The sequence below is a fragment of the Salvelinus alpinus genome, chromosome 21 (assembly GCF_045679555.1).
Source record: "Salvelinus alpinus chromosome 21, SLU_Salpinus.1, whole genome shotgun sequence".
Taxonomy (NCBI): domain Eukaryota; kingdom Metazoa; phylum Chordata; class Actinopteri; order Salmoniformes; family Salmonidae; genus Salvelinus; species Salvelinus alpinus.
In genome coordinates this window covers 890,444-917,126 of record NC_092106.1, presented here as the reverse complement: position 1 = coordinate 917,126, position 26,683 = coordinate 890,444, and the positions used below count along the sequence as shown (strand labels likewise).

Sequence of the window (26,683 nt, the reverse complement as noted above, 5' to 3'; positions counted from 1 at the left end):
AAAATCGCCACTGATCTCAATTGTCAGTAGAATCCACATTTGTTTAACTTCTTATGGCTGGGGGCAGTATTGAGTAACTTGGATGAATAAGGTGCCCAGAGTAAACGGCATGCTACTCAGTCCCAGTTGCTAATATATGCATAGTATTAGTATATTTGGATAGAAAACACTCTGAAGTTTCTAAAACTGTTTGAATGATGTCTGTGAGTATAACAGAACTCATATGGCAGGCAAAAACCTGAGAAAAAATCCAACCAGGAAGTGGATAGTGGGATATTGGTAATTTTGCACTTCCTAAGGCTTCCACTAGATGTCAACAGTCTTTAGAACCTTGTTTGATGCTTCTACTATAAAGGAGGGGGGAATGAGAGGGGATTGAGTAAGGTCTCTCCCAGAGTGCCACGAGCTGACCATGCGCGTTCATGTGAGAGTTAGCTTGAGTTCCATTGCATTTCTGAAGACAAAGGAATTCTCCGGTTGGAACATTATTGAAGATTTATGTTAAAAACATCCTAAAGATTGATTCTATACTTCGTTTGACATGTTTCTACGGACTGTAATATAACTTTTTGGACTTTCCGCGCGTCTTGAGTTTAGATTGTGTACTGAACGCGCGAACAAGGAGGAATTTGGACATAAATGGACATTATCGAATAAACATTTATTGTGGAACTGGGATTCCTGGGAGTGCATTCTGATGAAGATCAAAAGGTAAGTGAATATTTATAATGCTATTTCTGACTTATGTTGACTCCAACATGGCGGATATCTTCTTGGGTTGTGTTGGTCTGAGAGCCGTACTCAGATTATTGCATGGTTTGCTTTTTCCGTAAAGTTTTGAAATCTGACACAGCGGTTGCATTAAGAAGTGGATCTAAAATTCCATGTATAACACTTGTATTTTCATTAACATTTATGATGACTATTTCTGTAAATTGATGTGACTATCTGCAAAAATCACCGGATGTTTTGGAACTACTGAACATAACGCGCTAATGTAAACTCAGATTTTTGGATATAAATATGAACTTTACCGAACAAAACATACATGTATTGTGTAACATGAAGTCCTATGAGTGTCATCTGATGAAGATCAGCAAAGGTTAGTGATTAATGTTATCTATATTTCTGCTTTTTGTGACTCCTCTCTTTGGCTGGAAAAATTGCTGTTTTTCTGTGAATAGGCTCTGACTTAACATAATCGTTTGGTTTGCTTTCGTCGTAAAGCCTTTTTTAAATCGGACACTGTGGCTGAATTTACAACAAGTGTATCTTTAAAATGTTGTAAAATACATGTACGTTTGAGGAATTTTAATTATGGGATTTCTGTTGTTTTGAATTTGGCGCCCTGCAGTTTCACTGGCTGTTGAAGAGGTGGGACGCTACCGTCCCACAAATCCCAGAGAGGCTAACAAAGGTGTGAGTGTTGACGAGGACAAGGCTGGAGATCACTCTGTCATGCTGATTGAGTTCGAATAACAGACTGGAAGCTTCAAAAGGAGGGTAGTGCTTGGAATCATTGTTCTTCCTCTGTCAACCATGGTTACCTGGAAGGAAACACGTGTCGTCATCATTGCTTCGCACAAAAAGGGCTTCACAGGCAAGGATATTGCTGCCAGTAGGATTGCACCTAAATCAACCATTTATCAGATCATCAAGAACTTCAAGGAGAGCGGTTCAATTGTTGTGAAGAAGGCTTCAGGGCGGCCAAGAAAGTCCAGCAAGCGCCAGGACCTTCTCCTGAAGTTGATTCAGTTGAAGTCGGAAGTTTAAAACACTTATGTTGGAGTCATTAAAACTCGTGTTTCAACAACTCCACAAATTTCTTGTCAACAAACTATAGTTTTGGCAAGTTGTTTAGGACATCTACTTTGTGCATGACACAAGTAATTTTCACAACAATTGTTTGCAGATTATTTCACTGTATCACAATTTCAGTGGGTCAGAAGTTTACATACACTAAGTTGACTGTGCCTTTAAACAGCTTGGAAAATTCCTAAAGATTATGTCATGGCTTTAGAAGCTTCTGATAGGCTAATTGACATCATTTGAGTCAATTGGAGGTGTAAATGTGGATGTATTTCAAGGCCTACCTTCAAACTCAGTGCCTTTGCTTGACATCGTGGGAAAATAAAAATAAATCAGCCAAGACCTCAGGAAAAAAAATTGTAGACGTTCACAAGTCTGGTTCATCCTTGGGAGCAATTTCCAAACGCCTGAAGGTACCACGTTCATGTGTACAAACAATAGTACGCAAGTATAAACACCATGGGACCACGCAGCCGTCATACCACTCATACCACTACGTTCTCTCTCCTAGAGATGTACGTAGTTTGGTGCGAAAAGTGCAAATCAATCCCAGAACAACAGCAAAGGACCTTGTGAAGATGCTGGAGGAAACGGGTACAAAAGTATCTATATCCACAGTAAAACGAGTCCTATATCGACATAACCTGAAAGGCCGCTCAGCAAGGAAGAAGCCACTGCTCCAAAACCGCCATAAAAAAGCCAGACTACGGTTTGCAACTGCACATGGGGACAAAGATTGTACTTTTTGGAGAAATGTCCTCTGGTCTGATGAAACAAAAATATCACTGTTTGGCCATAATGACCATCGTTATGTTTGGAGGAAAAAGGGGGAGAAAAACACCATCCCAACCGTGAAGCACGGGGGTGGCAGCATCATGTTGTGGGGGTGCTTTGCTGCAGGAGGGACTGGTGCACTTCACAAAATAGATGGCAACATGAGGGAGGAAAACTATGTGGATACAGCAACATCTCAAGACATTAGTCAGGAAGTTAAAGCTTGGTCGCAAATGGGTCTTCCAAATGGACAATGACACCAAGCATACTTCCAAAGTTGTGGCAAAATGGCTTAAGGACAACAAAGTCAAGGTATTGGAGTGGCCATCACAAAGCTCTGACCTCAATCCCATAGAAAATTTGTGGGCAGAACTGAAAAAGCGTGTGCGAGCAAGCAGGCCTACAAACCTGACTCAGTTACAGCAGCTCTGTCAGGAGGAATGGACCAAAATTCACCCAACTTATTGTGGGAAGGTCGTGTAAGGCTAGCCGAAACATTTGACCCAAGTTAAACAAGTTAAAGGCAATGCTACCAAATACTAATTGAGTGTATGTAAACTTCTGACCCACTGGGAATGTGATGAAAGAAACAAATGCTGAAATAAATCACTACTATTATTCTGGTGATCCTAACGGACCTAAGACAGGGAATTTACTAATACTAGGATTAAATGTCAGGAAATGTGAAAAACGGAGTTTAAATGTATTTGGCTAAGGTGTATGTAAACTTCCGACAACTGTACATACATTATTTACATAAGTATTCAGACCTATTGCTATGAGTCTCGAAATTGAGCTCAGGTGCATCCTGTTTCTATTGATCATCCTTGAGATGTTTCTACAACAGGATTGGAGTCCAACGGTTGTAAATTCAATTGATTGGACATGATTTGGAAAGGCACACACCTGTCTATATAAAGGTCCCACAGTTGACAGTGCATGTCAGAGCAAAAACCAAGCCATAAGGTCGAAGGAATTGTCCGTAGAGCTGAGACAGGATTGTGTCGAGGCAAGAACTGGGGAAGGGTACCAAACAATTTCTGCAGCATTGAAGGTCCCCAAGAACACAGTGGCCACCATCATTCTTATATGGAAGTTTAGAACCACCCAGACTCTTCCTCGAGCTAGCTGCACGGCCAAACTGAGCAATTGGGGTGAGAAGGGCCTTGGTCAGGGAGGTGACCAAGAACCAGATGGTCACTCTGACAGAGCTCCAGAGTGCCTCTGTGGAGATGGGAGAACCTTGCAGAAAGACAACCATCTCTGCAGAACTCCACCAATCAGGCCTTTATGGTAGAGCGGCCAGACGGAAGCCACTCCTCAGTAAAAGGCACGACAGCACGCTTGGAGTTCGCCAAAAGGCATCTAAAGACTCTCATACCATGAGAAACAAGATTCTATGGTCTGATGAAACCAAGATTGAACTCGTTGGCTGAAAGCCAAGCGTCACGTCTGGAGGAAATCTGGCACCATCCCTTCAGCGAAGCATGGTGGTGGCAGCATCATGCTGTGGGGATGTTTTTCAGAGGCAGAGACTAGGAGACTGGTCAGGATCGAGAGAAAGATGAATGGAGCAAAGTACAGAGAGATCCTTGATGAAAACCTACTCCAGAGCACTCAGGACTTCAGACTGGAGTGAAGGTTCATGTCCCAATGGGACAACAACTCTAAGCACACAGCTAAGACAACGCAGGAGTGGCTTTGGGCATGTCTCTGAATGTCCTTGAGTGGCCCAGCCAGAGCCTGGACTTGAACCTGATCGAACATCTCTGGAGAGACCTAAAAATAGCTGTGTACTGTAGCAATGCAATGTAGCGATCCAACCTGACAGAGCTTGAGAGGATCTGCAGAGAAGAATGGGAGAATCTCCCCAAATACAGGCGTGCCAAGCTTGTAGCGTCATACCCAAGCAGACTTGAGGCTGTAATGGCTGGCAAAGGTGCTTCAACAAAGTACTGCGTAGTGTCTGAATACTTATTTAAATGTGATAGTTTAAAAAATATATTTAAATTAGCCAACATTTCTAAAATCCTGTTTTTGTTTTGTCAGCATGGGGTATTGTGTGTAGATTGATGAGGGGGGAAAACAATTTAAAGAAATGTTTGAATAAGGCTGTAACCTACCAAAATGTGGAAGTAGTCCAGGGATCAGAATAGGTTCCGAATGCACTGTATTTGTATGAAGTTCGTCAAAATATTATATTCTCATTCTTAAGGGAGTAAATTACAAGTCAAGATGTTGTCTCTATTGAAGGCTCTTATGCATTGTTCTTACTCCCTCTCCTGATATAAACTGGTATTGGTCTGGTGTCAAGTTCACCAGTGCCGCAATATTTGAGTTCTATTTCATTTATGACAAGTGTCAAACTCATTCCATTGAGGGCCGAGTATCTGTGGGTTTTCACTCATCTCTTGTACTTGATCGATGAATGAAGGTCACTGATTAGTTAGGAAGCTGGTTCTCAAGTAGTGGTAAGCGGGTCAGCAGTTTGTTCACCCGCACAATTGCTAATAACCCATCCGCAACCGCCACTGTATGTTAAAGTGAAATTCTGAGGCCTGCACCTAACTCTAACCCGCAAATAGGGTTGCAAAGGGTCGAGAAATTTCCGAAGTTTTTCCATGGGAAGTTAAGCCCTGGAATTTGGGGAATTTTGCTTAAATCCATGAAAAAAAAAGTTCTTATAACAGTGAACCTATTTTGTAGGATACACATAAGGCAATTCTAGGATGTGTAGCATATTTTGGTTAAACTATCCCCAATTCAATGGAATTGCAACCCTCTGCATGCACAGTGCATTCTTCCATCATATGTACAGCTGATTCTCAAGATCTTGCACACTAATGATATGCTATTGAGCCCACACTACTACACTGTCTGAGCCAAGGACTACATGGTTTCTGGCAAGTTTTGATTACAATACTGGGTGGGGGCAATATACTTTATGACATACATTATTTGTTGTTAACTAGTAAATATTAGCCTACAGCAAAGTGTGTTTAAATAATTTCTAACTTGTTAACAATTTCTGCTAGCTAGTTTTTGCTACCATGTGGATTTTAGCTTGCTTGAGCCTGCTAACTGAGGAGTGTTAATTCACCGGTTTCCATACATGTTTCATTTTAAAACATTTATCTTACAAAGGAGTTGTTTAATCTAACTGCTTAACTATTTATCTGTACATGGAATTGTATTTGGGTTCTTTCCCTCTTTTTTCCTCTAATCTTTACAGAAAAATGCCACGGGCACTATCTGATGTGTGGAGACGTTTCACTGCAGCTAATGTAGAAGGAAAAGCTGTGTACATTTGCAAATACTGTGCCAAATCATATGTGAAGAATGCAACAAAGATGCAGAATCATCTGGCCAAGTGCATAAAGATCCCTCAACGCTCACAACAAGCAACCTCTGACAAAAGTCCCTCTACTTCTATTCGAGGTGAAAATTATGAATCAGACACCTTATCGATAGCAACCGCTCATGGTCCTCCGGGAATCTGAAGTTTTCCAGAAGTTTTTTTGAGGAACGTAGTCAAAGAAATGCTGATGAATGTCTTGCTCGAGCTGTGTATGCAACTGGTTCACCTCAGATGCTCACAGGCAATGTCTATTGGAAGAGATTTCTGAATGTTCTTCGCCCAACATACACCCCTCCAACCAGACATGCTTTATCTACTCATTTGCTAGTATACAGAGTTCAAGTGAAGGTCAAGCAAATCATAGAGAAAGCCGACTGTATTGCAATCATCTCTGATGGGTGGTCGAATGTTTGTGGGCAATGAATAATTAACTACATCACCCCTCAACCAGTATTCTACAAGAGCACACCAGTGGCCTGCTGGAGGTCATTTTGCAGGGCTCTGGCAGTGTTCCTCCTTGCACAAAGGCGGAGGTAGCGGTCCTGCTGCTGGGTTGTTGCCCTCCTACGGCCTCCTCCACGTCTCCTGATGTACTGGCCTGTCTCCTGGTAGCGCCTCCATGCTCTGGACACTACGCTGACAGACACAGCAAACCTTCTTGCCACAGCTCGCATTGATGTGCCATCCTGGATGAGCTGCACTACCTGAGCCACTTGTGTGGGTTGTAGACTCAGTCTCATGCTACCACTAGAGTGAAAGCACCGCCAGCATTCAAAAGTGACCAAAACATCAGCTAGGCAGCATAGGAACTGAGAAGTGGTCTGTGGTCACCACCTGCAGAATCACTCCTTTATTGGGGGTGTCTTGCTAATTGCCTATAATTTCCACCTTTTGTCTATTCCATTTGCACAACAGCATGTGAAATTTATTGTCAATCAGTGTTGCTTCCTAAGTGGACAGTTTGATTTCACAGAAGTGTGATTGACTTGGAGTTACATTGTGTTGTTTAAGTGTTCCCTTTATTTTTTTGAGCAGTGTATATACCAATGACCTTCCCTATGCCTTAGCTGAAACTCAAGCTACTATATTTGCAGATGATACTACAATTTATGCAGCAAGGCAATCGGTTCAACAGGTACAGCAAGCTTTACAAGGAGATTGAGAATATTAGGGAGTGGGTTTGCCAAAACAAACTTGTTCTAAACACCAAGAAAACCAAAGTTATGTTGGTCTGTTCCACTAGGAAAAGGCCAAACCAGCATGGGATACAATTAAGTATGGAAGGAGTACAAATTGAAGAAGTGGCAGAAACCAAACTATTGAGAGTGCAGCTAGACAACTGCTTATCATGGTCGTCTCAAATAACTAATCTATGTAAAAAAAAAAATAATAATTAACAGCATGCATAATCAGAAGGATAGCTAAATATTTACCAGGAAAAATTCTTCAGCAAATAACACAAGCATTAATTGAGAGTCAGGTGAACTACTGTTCTGTGGTCTGGGGAAATGCATCATCAAGTGAAGTTAGGAGGCTGCAGAATGCACAGAACAAAGCAGCAAGGATTGTTTTAAGGTGGAGATATGGTTCTTCTGTTGCAGTCATGCGCAATATTCTTGGTTGGTCATCAATCGACAAGATAATTAAAAGGAACATGCTTATTTTATTTCATAATATACATCATTTAAAACGGCCAAGTTCTATTCACAACGGTATTCAGTTGGTAAGAGACAGACATTCCGTAAATACTAGGGAATAGATTGTCCACCATCTATGCGTTGTCCAGACAGAAAAGAGAAATAGGCAAAATAACATTTCGATTTAGAGCAATAAAGAAATGGAATAAATTAACTGAGCAAACCAGAAACCTTTCAATATTTAAATTTAAACATTTTAAATATAATACATAGAAATGTTGTGGGACTATAGTAGATGAAGAATCAATATATATTTTTTGTCATTATGTTAGTATATTATGCATGTTTGTAATAGTGTGTTATATGTGGAAATGTGTTCGTATTATAAATTGTATTTTAATGTTTAAGGACTCTTGGAAGATTAGTCCAAATGGGGACTGAAAGAGATCCAAATCAAATCAAATCTCGCCAACTTGGCCTGGATGTGGGCAAAGTTCTTGGCAGTCTGGCGAAGTACACTTCCAAGTAAGGGCTTTGGGATGGAGATGCAATATGGCAATCGTGCCAACATATCTCATCAGCCACCTGGTGGAAGGGACTTTGTGGATCTTAGGCTCTTTTCCCTGTTACCTCAATCATCCTCCAAATCCCACCAACATCAACCGCCTCAGAGCACAACTGGTCCTTGTTTGGGAACACACACACACACCAAAGCATGCAACAGGCTGACCAATACAAGGGTTGAAAAATTGGAGGCCATCCAGGCAAATTTAAGGGTTTCTGAGCCTGACAACGAGCCATCCTCAACTAGGTTGGAAGGTGACAGTGAAGATGAGGCCTCAGAGTCTGGTGTTCAAGAGGTGGACATTGAAGAAGTCCAGGGAGAAGACATGGAAGCCTGAGAGGAAGACAACCAAAGCTTTAGTTTCTAGACTATAGTTTTACAGATGCATGTTGAAAATGTTTTTGGGAGATGCGATGGATCATTGGGGATCATTCAATATTCCCTTTCTTTTGTTGTTCAGTGAAATCCTCCCATGTGAAGAGTCAACTCATTTAATTAAAGCTCAATTCGTAACAATGTTATTTTTTTTTCTATTGGAAGGATTTAATCATTTGCAATTATGTCTACTTATGAGGTAAAAGGTTTATGTTTCTGTCTCCATATGATATGTTTCTGTCTCCATATGATATGGTAAATGTATCCAATGCAAAAACATCTACATTTAAATTGTATTAATTTGCATATATTTCAGTTAATTCCCATATTTTCCCATTAATTCCCACAGAAAGTTTCCACCTCTGAATATTCCCCAAAATGTGCAACCCTGCCCGCAGATATAGAACATTTGCTATATAGGCTACAGCCCGACTGCAGAATTATTTTTTTTGACAGGGGGTGCAGGACTTTTTTTCCCTTCCACCTGCTTTAGATATTTCTACTTATAATTTCAACATTTTGGTAGGCTATTTGTTAGTGAATTTGTCTCTAATTAGAGATATGTAGCTTCTCTTTTGTCATTCTAGGCTGCCCTAAAAGACTAAATAAACCCTTGCTTCCACCGGTTGTACGGAAAACAGTTCGGCTTCGATGCATATTTTATGTGGTTGAAATACTATCAGCTTTAATGATAAAGACAGCACCTCTACAGATGGCATCTAACTGAGCATTGCATTCTCTCAAGACACAGCAAGAAATAAATCACATTTCCTCACTCCTGTTCCCAAGTCCAAATTCTGCCAACATTTGGTGTATAATTTTACTGCAAGAAATGCTTAAATCTGCAGGAGTTAAGGCTATAGCCCTATTCACACGGGACTAGTATTACTAGAGAACATTGTTTATCTTTTTTTCTATAATTTGACAGTTATGACAGAAGCCTGGAGGTTTTTTATCTAGGCGTGAAGATATTTCATCAAGTTCAGGCGATAACAGGCTACACTGATGGGCCCAACTAGAGCTTCCTTCCCAAGTTTCTAAACTATCTTTGGTATAGTGACGCCATAATATTTGAATTGAGGTGTGATCATAATCATTAGGATATTTTAGAGATCCGCAGTAGAAGACGTCCTAAATGCCCCCAGCCTTCAGATGTGAGCTAAACCGCTAACTTGCGCATGATATGCGTTTTTAGGCTATGGATGAGAAAGTGAACTTGTTCCAAACGTTTAGCTCTGTTGTATGCTGCTTTGCGATCTATTAACAGCAAGGGTTGCATTAAATAGGCGCAATATAATTTTTTGTTGTATTTTACCCCCTTTTCCTCCACAATTTCGTGATATCCAATTGCGATCTTGTCTCATCACTGCAACTCCCCAACAGGTTTGGGAGAGGCAAAGGTCAAGTCACGTGTCCTCCGAAACATGACCAGCGCTTTTTAACACATGCCCGCTTAACCCGGAAGCAGCTGCACCAATGTGTCTGAGGAAACACCTTCCAACTGACCACCGAAGTCAGCCTGCGGGCGCCCGGCCCGCCACAAGGAGTCGCTAGAGCGCGATGAGCCAAGTAAAGACCCCCTGGCCAAACCCTTCCCTAACTCGGACGGCGCTGGGCCAATTGTGCGTCGCCTCATGGGTCTCCCGGTCACGTCCGGCTGTGAAACAGCCTGGGATTGAACCCGGGGCTGTAGTGACACCTCAAGCGCTGCAGTGCCTTGTACCACTCAGGAGGCTTTCTCCACCATTCTTAAGATACTTTCTTTTTTTTTCCAGATCAGAGTTTACAAGAAAATATATGATCGTGGTGGCTATGGCGAAGATGCGCTTTGTTGTGCCCTGAATGCTGTTGAAAACGGGCAGGGCATTAAGGCAGCTGCTTTAACATGCCACCGAAAACCCTGAGCTGCCATCAGGGGACCAAGTGCTACGACATCCGGGCGAATTACTTGGTTTAGAAGAAGGACGAAAGGAAGGCGAGACCTGGGAAACCTCACTGCTCTTTTGCTCCTAGCTGGAGTCCCCATCTGTTAAAGTGAATATAAAACAATCTCAGATAATAACTATTTGCATTTGCACACAAAATAACCTGAAGCTAGTTTAGTTTCCCTAACACTGTTATTTTTCTCTGTCTTCCTAGGGTTACCTCGGTGGGAGCCAACAATCTTCTACAGTTGGACGGTCGACCACTGGAAGCACTAATACCCTACACTTCAGTGAAGCCCAACAGACAAAGTATGTTAAGCTTTGGTTGACATTTGAGAAAGCAAGAAATGGTAGTTATGCTAAGCTTATAAAAATGTACCTCTTCAATTTACCTCTCCAAATGGCTTAGGACCATCAACTGTCTATGATTGCCATGTGAGTGCACACAATCTGTGAATAAATTAATGACACTGTACCAAAAACGATCAAATTTGATGTAAAATCTTAAATATTGCCAGGTTGGTTTTCACGACTGTTTCACAATGTGTTCATTATTGTAAGTTGTAAAGTATCCTTTGATGGTATTTATTTGTTCCACATTATTCATTGTTGTATCCTGGGACCTACAATAGATACATATATATTCAACCACAAGGGTGTACTAAAATCATAATAGAGGACTACTGAAATGATATTTGTTCAGTGTCGATAAGGGAAGGGCAGGTTAAAATAAAAACATGAGTGTATGAATCAGAACGGATTTGCATATGAATGGAGTGAAAATTAGCTAACTTCCTGATCTGTAAGGTAAGTAACTTTAATATGTCAAGCAGATAACGTTTTCTTGGCCATTTTCTGAAACGTAGCAATGTTTAAGACATGGATTTCATGTTGTAATGATAACAAGGTACCCAAAAGTAGTTCAAATTAATGTTATCATTTTATTAGCGAAACAAAACTTATTTTAACAGTGAAATTGTCACAGAAATCAGCCTTGTTTGCATAGTGATGAAGAAAATGTAATTTAGGCTGAAATGATCTCCAAAATTATAATCATTAGGTCATCACACCATCACAGCCCTGGCTAGACCCCAAAAATATTTTCTTTAAAACATGGAAAGTGTTGGTTTCATGAGCTGAAATAAAATATTCCAGAATATTGTGTAATTTCTCTAAAATGTTGTGCACAAATTTGTTCACATCCCTGTTAGTGAGCATTTTAACCTTTCTCAAGGTGTGACATATCAAGAAGCTGATTAAACAGCATGATCATTACACAAGTGCACCTTGTGCTGGGGAGAAAAAGATGCAGTTGTGTCACACACCACAGATGTCTCAAGTTGAGGGAGCATGCAATTGTCATGATGACTGCAGGAATGTCCACCAGAGCTGTTGCCAGAGAATTCAGTGTTAATTTCTCTACAATGTTGTTTTAGAGAATTTGGCCGTACGTCCAACCGGCCTCAACTGCAGACCACGTGTAACCACGCCAGCCCAGGACATCCACATCTGGCTTCTTCACCTGCGGGATTGTCTGAGGGTAGGGGGCTGAGGAGTATTTCTGTCTGTAATAAAGCCCTTTTGTGGGGAAAACCTCATACTGATTGGCTGTGCCACTGCCCAGTCGTGCAATCCTAATGAATTTATTTGACAAATTTCCTTATAGGAACTTTAACTCAGCAAAATCTTTGAAATTGTTGCATGTTAAGATAATATTTTTTCATTCAGTATAACTATGTTGTGTGCTTAATTTAAATATATTTTATTTATTTGTTTTTAGGGGGTGGATCAGCTTTAATATTGCAGATAGATTGTTGCTTCTATTAATGTAATTGTCTGCATCATTTCCAATCCTCTTTATATTTTTGGGGTAAATATACACACTCCCGTTCAAAAGATTAGGGTCACTTAGAAATGTCCTTGTTTTTTAAAGAAAAGCAAATGTTTTGGCTATTAAAATGACATCAAATTGATCAGAAATAGTGTAGACATTGTTAATGTTGTAAAAATAAATATATATTTTCATCTTTATTTATCCACAAGTAGGCCAGTTGAGAACAAGTTCTCATTTACAACTGCAACCTGGCCAAGGTAAAGCAAAGCAGTGCGACAAAAACAACGGAGTTACACATGGGACTAAATGACTATTGTAGCTGGAAACGGCTGATTTTTAATGGAATATCTACGTAGGCATACAGAGGCTCATTATCAGCAACCATCACTCCTGTGTTCCAATGGCACGTTGTGTTAGCTAATCCAAGTTTATCATTTTAAAAGGCTAATTGAGCATTTGAAAACCTTTTGCAATTATGTTAGCACAGCTGCAAACTGTTGTTCTGATTAAAGAAGCAATAAAACTGGCCTTCTAGACTAGTTGAGTATCTGGAGCATCAGCATTTGTGGGTTTGATTACAGCCTCAAATGGCCAGAAACAGACTTTCTTCTGAAACTCGTCAGTCTATTCTTGTTCTGAGAAAGGAAGGCTATTCCATGCGAGAAATTGCCAAGAAACTGAAGATCTCGTACAACGCTGTGTACTACTCCCTTCACAGAACAGTGCAAACTGTCTCTAACCAGAATAGAAAGAGGAGTGGGAGGGGTTAGAGACAATTTGCGCTGTTCTATGAAGGGAGTATGAAGGGAGCGAAGCAGGCATGGCCTCAGATTCTGCACACCTTGACATTCTGGTACAGTACCAGTCATAGGTTTGGACACCTAATCATTCAAGGGTTTTTATTTTTACTATTTTCTACATTGTAAAATAATAGTAGACATAAAACTATGAAATAACATATGGTATCATGTAGTAACCAAAAAAAGAGTTAAACAAAGCTAAATATATTTTAGATTCTAGTTTCTTCAAAGTAACCACACTTTGCCTTGACTGCTTTGCACACTCTTGGCATTCTCTGAACCAGCTTCACCTAGAACGCTTTCCAAAAGTCTTGAATGAGTTCCCACATATGCTGAGCACTGCTTTTCCTTCACTCTGCGGTCCAACTCATCCCAAACCATCTCAATTGGGTTGAGGTCAGGTGATTGTGAAGGCCAGATCTGATGCAGCACTCCATCACTCTCCATCTTGATCAAATAGCCCTTACACAGGCTGGAGGTGTGTTGTGCCAATGTCCTGTTGAAAAACAAAAGATAGTGGGACTAAGCACAAAACAGATGGGATGCTGTATGGCTGCAGACTGTTGTGGTAGCCATGCTGGTTAAGTATGCCTTGAATTCTAAATAAATCAGACAGTGTCACAAGCAAAGCACCCCCACCTCCATGCTTCACGGTGGGAACTACACAAGCGTTCACCTCCACTGCGTCTCACAAATCTCAAATTTAGACTCATCAGTCCGACATAATGTCCATTGCTTGTGTTTCATGGCCCAAGCAAGTTCTTATTGGTGGCCGTTAGTAGTGGTTTCTTGGCAGCAATTCGACCATGAAGGCCTGTCTCCTCTGAACAGTTGATGTGTCCGTTACTTGAACTCTGAAGCATTTATTAGGGGTGGCAATTTCTGAGGCTGGTAACTAATTCCTTTCCTGTGGCGGTCCTCATGAGAACCAGTTCCATCATAGCGCTTGATGGTTTTTGCGACTGCACTTGAAGAAACTTTAACCGGACGTGCTACCTTGTCCCAGACCTGCTGTTTTCTACTCTCTCCAACTCTGAATGCTCGGCTATGAAAAGCCAACTGACATTTACTCCTGAGGTGCTGACCTGTTGCACCCTCTACAACCACTGATTATTATTATTTGACCCTGCTGGTCTTCTATGAACGTTTGAACATCTTGGCCATCTATATTATAATCTCCACCCAGCACAGCCAGAAGAGGACTGGCCACCTCTGAGCTTGGTTCTTCTCTAGGTTTCTTCCTAGGGAGTTTTTCCTAGCCAACGTGCTTCTACGTCGCTTACTTTTTGGGGTTTTAGGCTGGATTTCCGTTTAGCACTTTGTAAATATCGGCTAATGTAAAATGGGCTTCAAATACATTTGAGTGATTGAAGAAATTTTTAAAGTTCTTGATATTTTCCAGATTGACTGACCATGTCTTAAAGTAATGGACTGTCGTTTGTCTTTCCTTATTTGAGCGGTTCTTGCCATAATATGGACTTGGTCTTTTACCAAATAGGGCTATCTTCTGTATACCATCCCTACCTTGTCACAAAAAACTGATTGGCTCAAATGTAATAAGGAAAGAATTTTCACAAATTAACAAGGCACACCTGTTAATTGAAATGCATTCCAGGTGACTACCTCATGAAGCTGTTTGAGAGAATGCCAAGAGTGTGCAAAGCTGTCAAGGCAAATGGTGGCTACTTTGAAGAATCTTTGTTTGTTTAACACTTTTTTGGTTACTACATGTTTGTGTTATTTCATTAGTGTTGATGTCTTCACAATTATTCTACAATGTAGAATAGAGTAAAAAATAAACAAAAACCCAGGAATGAATAGGTGTCCAAACTTTAGACGGGAACTGTATAACAGCACTGCCCATGAGACCACTGGTTTCCCCCCGTTCTACCGGATGTTTGGTAGAGTCCCCAGTCTGCCTGTTGACGTATTGTTCAAGTACGCTGTGTGAGGAGATTGCGATGTCTCATACCTGAAGTATGTGAAGAGCCTAAAGAAAGATCTCCAGGAGGCAATGGTCTTTGCTGATAAACACACCAGTGGTGAGCAGAAGCGCCAAGCAAATATTTACAATAGGAGAGAGTAAAAGGTGCACTCATCAAGCCAGGTGAAAGAGTTATTCTAGCAAACAAGAGGATGGAGGAAGTTGGTAGACAGATGGGAGGATGTTCATCTACACGGTGGTGGAAAGAAATCCCAATACGCACACCTTACAGATCAGCGACCCTGTCACGGGCCAGTCCAAAGTAGTCCATCACAACCTGCTGCTGTTTGTGAACTATCTAGTCTTGCCTGGAAGTGAAGATGAGTGCCTTGATAGACTCCAGTGCAGCCAGTTTGGATGGAGATGGTCTCCAGTCAGCAGCCTAGACCTCAGAGAGTAGTGAACAGAACCACCCAAACACAGCATTGCGTTTCTCAGGTTTGAGTTACGGAGCGAAGTCGTGTCAGCAGCCAGGAACCCACCCACCCAGTTCGACGGTAGAAATCCTGATCCAAGAACAGGGTTGAAGTGGCGTGACTGAAGAGGATGACAATCCTGAATAGGGCACAGCTTGTCCTACAGAAGTCCACTAGTGTGGCTTATAGTGGAAGGGATTCTGAACATAGTATGGGCAACACACACAGCCTAGATCAAATCAAATTTTATTGGTCACATACACATGGTTAGCAGATGCTTTTGTGAGTGTAGCGAAATGCTTGTGCTTCTAGTTCCGACAATGCAGAAATATCAACAAGGAATCTAACAATTCCACAAGAACTACCAAATACACCCAAATTTAAGTAAAGGGATGGAATAAGAATATGTACAGTTGAAGTCAGAAGTTTAAATACACCTTAGCCAAATACATTTTAACTCAGTTTCACAATTCCTGACATTTAATCCTAGAAAAAAGTCCCTGTTTTAGGTCAGTTAGGATAGGACCACTATTTCAAGAATGTGAAATGTCATAAAAAGATAATTATTTATTTCAGCTTTTATTTCTTTCATCACATTCCCAGAGGGTCAGAAGTTTACATACACTCAATTAGTATTTGGTAGCATTTCCTTTAAATTGTTTAACTTGGGTCAAATGTTTCGGGTAGCCGAATAAGTTGGGTGAATTTTGTCCCAGTCAGGTTTGTAGGTATCGAAAACATTTTATGTCTGCCCACAAATGTTCTACAGGATTGAGGTCAGGGCTTTGTGATGGCCACTCCAATACCTTGACTTTGTTGTCTTACAGCCATTTTTCCACAACTTATCCATTTGGAAGACCCATTTGCGACCAAGCTTTAACTTCCTGACTGATGTCTTGAGATGTTGCTAAAATATATGCAAAGAATTTCTGCCTCATGATGCCATCTATTTTGTGAAGTGCACCAGTCCCTCCTGCAGCAAAGCATCCCCACAACATGATGCTGCCACCCCTGTGCTTCACAGTTGGGATGGTGTTCTTTGGCTTGCAAGCCTCCCCCTTTTTCTTCAAAACATAACAATGGTCATTATGGCCAAACAGTTCTATTTTTGTTTCATATCCCCCCCCCCCCAATGTGCAGTTGCAAACCGTAGTCAAGCCTTTTTATGGCGGTTTTGGAGCAGTGGCTTCTTCCTTGCTGAGCGGCTTTTCAGGTTGTCAACATAGGATTTGTTTTACTGTGGACAGAGATAGTTTTGTACCCGTTTCCTCCAGCATCTTCACAAGGTCCTTTGCTGTTATTCTGGGATTGATTTGCACTTTTCGCACCAAAGTACGTTCATCTCTAGGAGACAGAACACGTCTCCTTCCTGAGCGGTAATGACGGCTGTGTGGTCCCATGGTGTTTATACTTGCGTACTATTGTTTGTACAGTTGAACGTGGTCCATTCAGGCATTTGGAAAATGCTCCCAAGGATGAACCAGACTTGTGGCGGTCTACAATATTATTTCTGAGGTCTTGGCTGATTTATTTTTATTTTCCCATGATGTCAAGCAAAGAGGCACTGAGTTTGAAGGTAGGCCTTGAAATACATCCACAGGTGCACCTCCAATTTACTCAAATGTCAATTAGCCTATCAGAAGCTTCTAAAGTTGTGACAATTTCCTGGAATTGTCTAAGCTGTTTAAAGGCACAGTCAACTTAGTGTATGTAAACTTCTGACCCACGAATTGTGATAGTGAATAATAAGTGAAATAATATATCTGTAAACAATTGTTGGAAAATGTACTTGTCATGCACACAGTAGATGTCCTTACCGACTTGCCAAAACTATAGTTTGTAAACAAAAAATGTGAAGTGGTTGAAAAACGAGTTTTAATGACTCCAACCTAAGTGCATGTAAACTTCCGACTTCAACTGTACACATATGGGATGAAAGATTAAGATATGTAAACATTATTAAAGTGACTAGTGATCTATTTGTTAGAGTGGCCAATGATTTCAAGTCTACGTAGGCAGCAGCCTCTCTGTGTTAGTGATGGCTGTTTAACAGTCTAATGGCCTTGAGATAGAAGCTGTTGACGCACCTGTACTGACCTCGCCTTCTGGACGGTAGCGGGGTGAACAGGCAGTGGCTTGGGTGGTTGTTGTCCTTGATGATCTTATTGGCCTTCCTGTGACATCGGGTGCTGTAGGTGTCCTCGAGGGCAGGTAATACTGAATCCAGAGCCTCACATGTAGTGGAATCCTGTCACTTTCATGACAAACATTGTTGGGTCCAGAGCAGGGCATATCATTAAAACCTGTGAATAAGCTTATTTACAAGCAATCAGAAGCTTTTGCACGAGCAGACAAATAAGTATAGAACATGAGCCAGTTCTCTATTCAGCATTAGCACTGCTCATTGATTCAGGTCCTAAGGAACAGAGATTATCGTTTTCTTTATTCTGAGTCCTAAAGGTCAAGGTTAAGTGACTTGAGTATGAATTGAATATGAGATTTGAAGAGGTACATTTAATGTAATCACTGAAGGGTCAATGATAAGCACTTTCCCTCATGAATTCTTATGGAACAGCCTTGTGGTTTGACATAGTACATTGTTGAGCAATGTAGATTTCAATATAGGTGTAACCTCTGAGGGACAAATGAACTGTCGCACTAAAACTCTTTTGAATATGTTCTGATATTTTGCCGAATTCAAGGAGGGGAGAATATAGCAGGGGCAGTTTTCACCTGCATGTATTTGTAAGATGTGTGAGAAAATGTTATATTCTAAAGGGAGTACGTTCCAAGATGTTATATGTCTCTTTTCAAGGCTATTATGCGTTGTTCTTACGCCCTCTCCTGGTATAAACTGGTATTGGTCTTGTGTCAAGTTCACCGTTGCCGCCATCATTTGAGTTCCCTTTCATTTATGATTAGGGCAGAGACGGTACGTAGAAAGTTGAGCTCCGCTCCTTTTTGTGCTATAACATGTCATAATCCTCACACAAGTCTAGTCTAACTGTATAAAGTGCCTTATGAATATATATCAAACTGTGTGAAAATCAGACTCAGATATTTGAATATCTCAGTATCTTGATGTATTTTGTATCGGGATGCAATCTGAACTAACGTTCTGAATGTTTACTTTGCTCGCTAATGAGGCGTGAAATGTCTAACGTTATCACGAGCGGTCAAGACAAAGTTGAAACTATTACATTTTCATGTACAGGAGCTGGAGGAATCTACATTCATAATGATCTGATTCTAACTTTAACACCTGTTGCGTGCTTCTTTGCCAGACTACAATAAACGGGGCACTCGCCTGAACCCGAAGATCCCGTGTGTGCGCGTCTGACGGAACCCAAAATGGCTGCGCGCGTGCGCAATTGTGCATAAATGTATTTTGTGCCCCCACACGAAACGCGATCACGACACGCAGGTTAAAATATCAATACAAACTGAACCAATTATATTAATTTGGGAACAGGTCGAAAAGCGTTAAACATTTATAGCAATTTATCTAGCAAGTTGTCCTATTTAGCTTGCTTGCTGTTGCTAGCTGATTTGTCCTGGGATATAAACATTGAGTTGTTATTTTACCTGAAATGCACAAGGTCCTCTTCTCCGACAATAAATCCACACATAAAACCGAATCGTTTCTAGTCATCTCTCCCCTTCCAGGTGTTTTCTTCTCTTGACTATATTGAGATTGGCCATTTTCATAAATTAGGTGCAATACCACCACTGACCTAGTTCGTCTTTCCGTCACCCACGTGGGTATAACCAATGAGGAGATGGCACGTGGGTACCTGCTTCTATAAACCAATGAGGAGATAGGAGAGGCAGGACTTGCAGCGCGATCTGCATCACAAATAGAACTGACTTCTATTTTTGCCCTTGGCAAAAAAGATGATCGTTGGTGCAGGCGAGCAGTGTGGGTGCAATAATTGAATAATATAGATTTAAATTTATTTTGCAACGCTCGCGTGTAGTCAGGGTATCAGTCCTGCAAAGTAGCACCATTTAAGAATCAAGGGGTCAAGCAAAATCACAATTTGAAATCACCAATCCTGTTCCACAATCTCACTAAAACACATTCACCCATCACTCAGATGCTACGGTACACCCGCTTTACTCACCAATGCATTGTAGAGTTAAGACATCTTCCTTAAATTTGATTACTCTCCTTGAAGTGAATACTTTACCTTGGGAAGCAGCCCTTATACACGTGACAGCCAGGCCCCTCCGCCCAGAGTCACACTTAAGATTACTTTATTGGTCAATTCCACACAAGGTTCAACCGAAACTTGACTTCTGCTCTTAACCCGAACCCTCTTAAAGACACACATGCAGTTTTTTTTGGAGAGCTGCTGCTGCGGCCAAGGGCACAACGACAGGCAATGGAATCTAGAAACCTACAGTTGCCAACTCACTGCACGCCAGATTCTTCCCGTCATAACCGGGATTCGAACTGGCAACCCCTGGCCACTGGCTCACCTCTAACCGCTAGGCTACCAGCCACCCCAGGAGGGTAGCAGGGTGGTGGCCCAAGAGCAGCTCTGGCTTTTGCCTCGTTCCTTTTCATGAGTCAGTTGACCTTATTAGGAGACTTCCAATAGAACAGGAAGACCAGTCCAAAACAGGAGACATATCTATCCCTACCACACATCTCAGCTTAATTATCAGCCCACCACCTCAAGTTCAACCATAACTGGACGGAGATGCTCTGCCTCCCTGGAAAATCTGCCCACGCCAAGACCTTTGACGAAACTGTCGTTCTCTGCGACAGACACTTCCCTTGAGGAAAAGTCTTAGCTGATTCTGTTGTGTGTAGAGCATGAACCCACAGGTGCGGGTCTCAACTGCAACTCCCTGTTAGCTTATGCAATCAGTGGCCATATGTGTCCAGTAGGAGTTCTGATTTAAGATCAGCTTTTCCTTTTAAGATCTCAATGAATAAGATTACATGAACATGGAGCGGACTTTCTCCTAGATCAGCACTTTTACCCATATAGCCCCAGACCTCTTCAACTCATCCAGAATTTTGCAGCCCATCTGCATGTTACTACTTATTTAATACGTAATTCACACAGCAAGCTTTTGATGTTTTCTACAACATGGCCATTGTGTTCTGCCAGTATATTACCATAGACATACTTTTAGAATAAATGGCGCCCTAAAAACAGACACTACCCCTTTCTGAAACACATTATCAAACTTTCCAACGACCTAATGCAGGCCCAAATTTGTGTCATCTGAAAGGAAATGGACAACAATTCTATGGATGCAGGGCCTTATATAGTCCATGAGATCAACATGACACACTATATATACACAAAAGTACGTGGACACCCCTTCAAATGTGTGGATTTGGCTATTTCAGCCACAACGGTTGCTGACAGGTTTCTAAAAATCGAGCACACAGCCACACATTCTCCATAGACAAACATTGGCAGTAGAATGGCCTTACTGCAGAGCTCAGTGATATTCAACATGGCACCATCATAGGAATCCACCTTTCCAACAAGTCAGTTCGTCAAGTTTCTGCCCTGCTGGAGCTGCCCCGGTCAACTAAGTGCTGTTATTGTGAAGTGGAAACATCAAGGAGCAACAATTGCTCAACTGCAAAGTGGTAGGCCACACAAGCTCAGAACGGGACTGCATAAAAATCATCTGTCCTCGGTTGTAACACTCACTGAGTTCCAAACTGCCTCTGGAAGCACAAGAACTGTTCATCGGGAGCTACATGAAATGGGTTTCTATGGCCGAGTAGCCGTAAACAAGCCCTAGATCACCATGCGCAATGCTAAGCATCGGCTGGAGTGGTGTAAAGCTCAACGCCATTGGACTCTGGAAACATGTTCTCTGGAGTGATGAATCCCGCTTCGCCATCTGGCAGTCCGACAGATGAATCTGAGTTTGGAGGATGCCAGGAGAACGCTACCTGCCCCAATGCATAGTGTCAACTGTAAAGTTTGGTGGAAGAGGAATAATGGTTTGGGGATGTTTTTCCATGGTTCGGGCTAGGCCCTTTAGTTCCAGTGAAGGGACATCTTAACGCTACAGCATACAATGACATTCTAGACGATTCTGTGCTTCCAACTTTGAGGCAACAGATTGGGGAAGGCCCTTTCCTGTTTTAGCATGACAATGCCCCCGTGCACAAAGCGAGGTCCATACAGAAATGGTTTGTCGAGATCGTTGTGGAAGAACTTGACTGGCCTGCAGAGCCCTAACCTCAACTCCATCGAACACCTTTAGGATGAATTGAAACAGCGACTGCGAGCCAGGCCTAATCTCCCAACATCAGTGCCTGACCTCACTAATGCTCGTGTTTGAATGGAAGCAAGTCCCCAGAGCAATGTTCTAACATCTAGTGGAAAGTCTTCCCAGAAGAGTGGAGGCTGTTATAGCAGCAAGGGGGGGGGGACCAATTTCCTATTAATGCCCATGACTTTGGAATGAAATGTTCGACGAACAAGTGTCCCCATACTTTTGGTCATGTAGTTAATACATATTTACAAAATATGCTTATTTTAAATATACAACCTTATGTTGTGCCATGCTAGGGTTAGACCAGGGCTGCCCAACCCTCTTCCTGGAGATCTACCGTCGGGGGTTTTCAGTTCAACCCTAATTTAACACACCTGATTCTACTAATTAGCTACTCAACAAGACCTTAACTATCTGAATCAGATATGCTAAATTAGGGTTGGACTGAAAACCTACAGGACAGTAGATCTCCAGGAGGGTTAGGCAGGCCTGCATTAGACATGAGGCATTTCACTTAAGTTATATTCACCAAGAATCCATGGGTATATCATTAATTGAAGTGGCAGTAAATATTGCATTTGTACTTTCAAGGATCCAATATTTCTAAATGCAACTACTTCCGACATTATGCACCCATTAATCTCTAGTGGACACATTTAGGTAAACATAACTGGTACCGTAGAATCTGCCACCATCCTATGGGATGCGTGATAACAAGCAGCATTAGTGCCGGATCTTGGGTTTCGTCACTGGTTATCTGGACCTACCAGGATTGGGTGAAGGCGGTGCTCAAACTGCTTTGCGAGGGTGAGGACTTTCGCAAACAGGAAATCTCGATTTCTAACACGCTTATCCACAGAACCTAATCGAGCATCTGAACAAATCACAGAATATTTTAGTTACGGGTTAACCAAGATCATGCAACCATTACACAATTTGTGGAAAAGCTGTTGACTGTATTGAGAAGACCATGTGCCTAAATAGAATCTCTCATATGACTAATAATTCTCTAGTTTCAGTTATAGTGCACATTACCGACAGTAAGATAGTAATTTTATTGACACACGTCATCTGTAGTCAGCTACCATCTGCCTCACCCCAAAAAACTATATAACACACAAATGTTCCCACACTTTCTCAGTGTGCATACATTAACACAATGTTTCATATACATACATAATATAACTTAAGCTTTACAATCTTTTTGCTGATCGCAGAGGGGTGGGGTAAAGGACTGCTGATCAGCAGTTTACCAAGCACATTTCAAAACCAACCTCCCCTTCCCTGTACACGATGACTGAAGCTTGGAGTTAACCGTGGGGAAAGGAGTCCTGGGTCATGTTCATAAGGGCAAGGAACAAAAAAATAAATAAAACGGTAAACGAAAATGAGCTGTCTTATTGGACAAGTCCAGATAGTCCTCCCGTTTCAGTCCATTTTCTCCTATTTGGTGCCTACTGAACATGACCCTGAAGAGGGCAGGATATGCTGGCCTGTTTCAACAGAACGAGAGAGAGAGAGAGAGAATCCTCTGTTCGATCTTATCAGTGCCTTGTATCCTCCAGGGCATGTATTCATAGACCATTTCATTAATAATGAGTGAAAGACACTTTTCTGGGCCAGATTTACAGAGTGTTTGCACCAGTTATTGTCTGAGTGGAAAACATGACCAACAAAGCCAAAAACATGACACCATTGATCTTCAAACTTTCTTAAACTTTTCCCCTCTGGAAAAATGACAAGTACATATTTGGGTGCTTTCAGAAGAAGTGTATATTACAAAGCAAGATCAATGAGTTAGCCAGCTAACTTCAATAAACAGAAATAATCCGATTTTCTGGTTCATTAGGAAAGCTAAACTAAGATATGTACTTTTGGTTGTTTGTTTAAATCAGACCATGCATTTTCAAACGTCTTTCCAAAAAAAAAAAAAAAACATTTTCCCCCCAGAATATTTAGACAAGTTCACTGGCTAAAGCATTGATCTTGCTTTGTAGTACCCCTCAGGACTCAACGTTGTGGAACTTTCAGATAGAAATATGTAGAACATGGCTTTGACATATTGAACCAAGGAATCATGTTGAATCTATTTATGGTATTTCTACCTGCAATGTTCGACAATATTTCACTACTGAACCTGGCCCTTTGTCAGCAGATCCCATTGGACCAAGTTATCCTTGAGGGACTGGGGTTCCCTGCCCATGTGGTGAACGATAGATACTAGTCATTGATATTTAGAACAGCATCATGTAAACATGACACATATGTCATGTGTGTCAACAAGTCCATTGAAATGAAAAAGAAAAAAGACTGGAACAAAAACAACATGCAAGTGTTAAGGAGTGGAGCTAATCCCCAGTCTATGGAGGACCACAGTATCTGCTTAACGTCTTCGGAAGATGGGGTCAGCTTTAAGCCTACATAAAAGTTCCGATACAAATACATTATGTAGATTAGAACATACTGTACATGCTTTTATAGTAGGGAATCATGTCAGCTCTAAACGAAACGTTTCTTGCAACATCCTGAACTATGCATCCCTCCAGAACGTGGCCCAGCATTTCACCCCTGGAATCGAGGTGAGCTGACCAATAATCGGGTCTAATAGTTGACCGATCAAGAACAGAATTTCAAGACCAGCACATGCCGTGGCCCTCCAAGACCGGAACGCTGCATTATTTTGATGTTGACAGTGACTGATAGGACATAACACTGAACACCTGAATAAATAGCATTAAGCAGATGTGCCAAGTGTGTGGGTTCATTCCAACTGTCTAGAGAATTGTCATCTCAAAACAGAGCATTCCCTGTTTAAAATGTTACATGGAGGGCATGTTCATTGTGATTGGCACATGAGTTTGTTTGTTATAGAGAATTGTTTTTACTCTCGTTCACAACACGTCTTCACTCTCCTTACAGCAGTGTTCTTCAATCCTGGTCCCGAGGACCCACGAGGTGTGTAGGCTTTTGTTCCAGCCCAGTACAACTACTTATAAACTTGCGGTGTGTTGGTGCAGAGCTATATAACAGGCCCTGTGGGTAGCCAGGACAAGGCTTGAAGGGCACTGCATTACAGTATTAACTTGACCCTTGACAACTCAATGCTCCCATACAGTTTGAACCAACCACCCACCTTGTGCCATTTCAGACACAGCCAAGGTGGTGCAAAGTGAATGGAAACACGGCTACACATTAGAAGGACCGGGAACTGCACAAAATCAGTGCTTTCCGTTATTGTTGCCATGCATTATATATATTTTTTAAGGCCAAAAAAAATTGAATTTTATTTAAAAACGAAACCTGGGCCCAGTTTTTCAAAGTTATCTGATCGGATTTCGGCAATTTGATTAGATTAATTTTATTTCTATGCATTTAACAGACTTCCCCATTCAAGTCAATGAGGCACGTGTTCTATTAATTCTATTTCTACGGACTAATTCTACCCAATTGCCGAAATACGATCAGATAAGTTTGGAAAGTGGGCCCAGGAGACAAACAAAGACTTCAACTTTAAAAGCCCACCCCAAGGTCTTGTGAAACTAACGACGTGTCCAATTGCAGCCTTAAAAACAGACAATCCAGCTCTGTTAATAGTGGCAATTTGGCAACAACTGTTTTATAATGTCATCTCTTAGTTAAACTGTCTAACTCACTCGCCTTGCCTCGGTTGGATATAATTTCAAATGGATATATAATTTTGTTTAACTTTAAGAGAAAACTCTGCCTTCATGGCTCTCATCACTGACACATTCAACTGGACACTAACACTCTGCTGCCACCCATGGGCCACCGGATGACCTCCTTCCTTTAGGCAAGAAACCCCCTCCCCCCCAACGCATCAGAGCACAGAATGGTCCAATGCCAGTGAGGCAAAGTGATGCGGGGGTTGGCCGTTAGAGGGTGGGGCTAGGGAATCCCCGTCCAGTCTGTGCCTCCATTGAACAGTCCAGAGAGACAGCCAGTCACCCAATGGCAGAGGGCCAGAGCAGAGCAGAGCCAATCACATATCAGACCAGAGGACGGCCTTGCTGCCCTTCTCCACACTGACCACGTAGGCTCCCGATGGCGACCAGGACACCGAGTTGATGGCCGAGCTGAGAGAAGAGACAACAGAACATCAAAACTGAGTGTCAGGTAGAAGTTAAGCCTTACCCCAAAGAGATAGAAAAAGTGCCTTTCCTTGCATCTGCGCCATAATGCCTTCTGTGACAGCATGGGCTGCGCCATTGAGGGCTTACTTCATTTAAAGTACATTCTCTTCTACTATGAGGTCGGTCAACAAACAAAGGGGTCATACTGTCACCTGGAGTGTGTTGTCTGAACAGGCAAAACACATGGTTGGTGATTTAATGCCATCTGCAGTTATTGAATGTTTGCTGACGAGTACAGAGCATTCGAAAAGAACTCAGACCCCTTGACTTTGTCCACATTTTTTACGTTACAGCCTTAATCTAAAATTTATTATATACATTTTTCCTTGTCAATCTACACACAATAACCCATAATGCCAAAGTGAAAACAGGTTTTTAGATATTAGTATTATTTTTTTTTTTTACACCTTTATTTAACTAGGCAAGTCAGTTAAGAACAAATTCTTATTTTCAATGACGGCCTAGGAACAGGTTAAATGCCTTGTTCAGGGGCAGAACGACATATTTTTACCTTGTCAGCTCGGGGATTCAATCCAACGCTAGTCCAATGCTCTAACCACTAGGGTACCTGCCGCCCCAAATCTACACACAGGTTTGGACACCTAGTCATTATTTGTACTATTTTCTGCATTGTAGAATAATAGTGAAGACATCACACCTTAGAAATAACATCTGGAAACATATATTTTATATTTCAGATTCTTCAAAGTAGCCACCCTTTGCTTTTATGACAGCTTTGCACTCGTGGCATTCCCTCAACCAGCTTCATGAGGTAGTCACTTGGAATACATTTCAAT

The 26,683-nt window shown here is 41.6% G+C and overlaps 2 protein-coding genes across 6 annotated transcripts in view; both read right to left on the bottom strand.

The window, feature by feature from the left end:
* LOC139547536 (S-arrestin-like) overlaps positions 1-19,216 on the bottom strand; it is a 51,385-nt gene extending 32,169 nt beyond the window's left edge. For 2 of the 3 annotated variants that reach the window (XM_071356414.1, XM_071356412.1), the window contains exons 1-2: positions 19,063-19,216; positions 17,575-17,731 (exon numbers count right to left, since the gene is read on the bottom strand). In XM_071356414.1, coding sequence (XP_071212515.1) covers positions 17,575-17,731; positions 19,063-19,106 — 201 coding nt within the window. In that variant the 5' untranslated portion in view covers positions 19,107-19,216. Of the gene's footprint in view, positions 1-17,564; positions 17,732-19,062 lie in introns of those variants that run through there. The other variant, XM_071356413.1, reaches the window with a different exon arrangement.
* A 3,555-nt stretch (positions 19,217-22,771) lies between these two features.
* atg16l1 (ATG16 autophagy related 16-like 1 (S. cerevisiae)) overlaps positions 22,772-26,683 on the bottom strand; it is a 56,017-nt gene continuing 52,105 nt past the window's right edge. For all 3 annotated transcript variants that reach the window (XM_071356409.1, XM_071356410.1, XM_071356411.1), the window contains one exon: positions 22,772-25,829. In XM_071356409.1, coding sequence (XP_071212510.1) covers positions 25,736-25,829 — 94 coding nt within the window. In that variant the 3' untranslated portion in view covers positions 22,772-25,735. The remainder of the gene's footprint in view (positions 25,830-26,683) is intronic.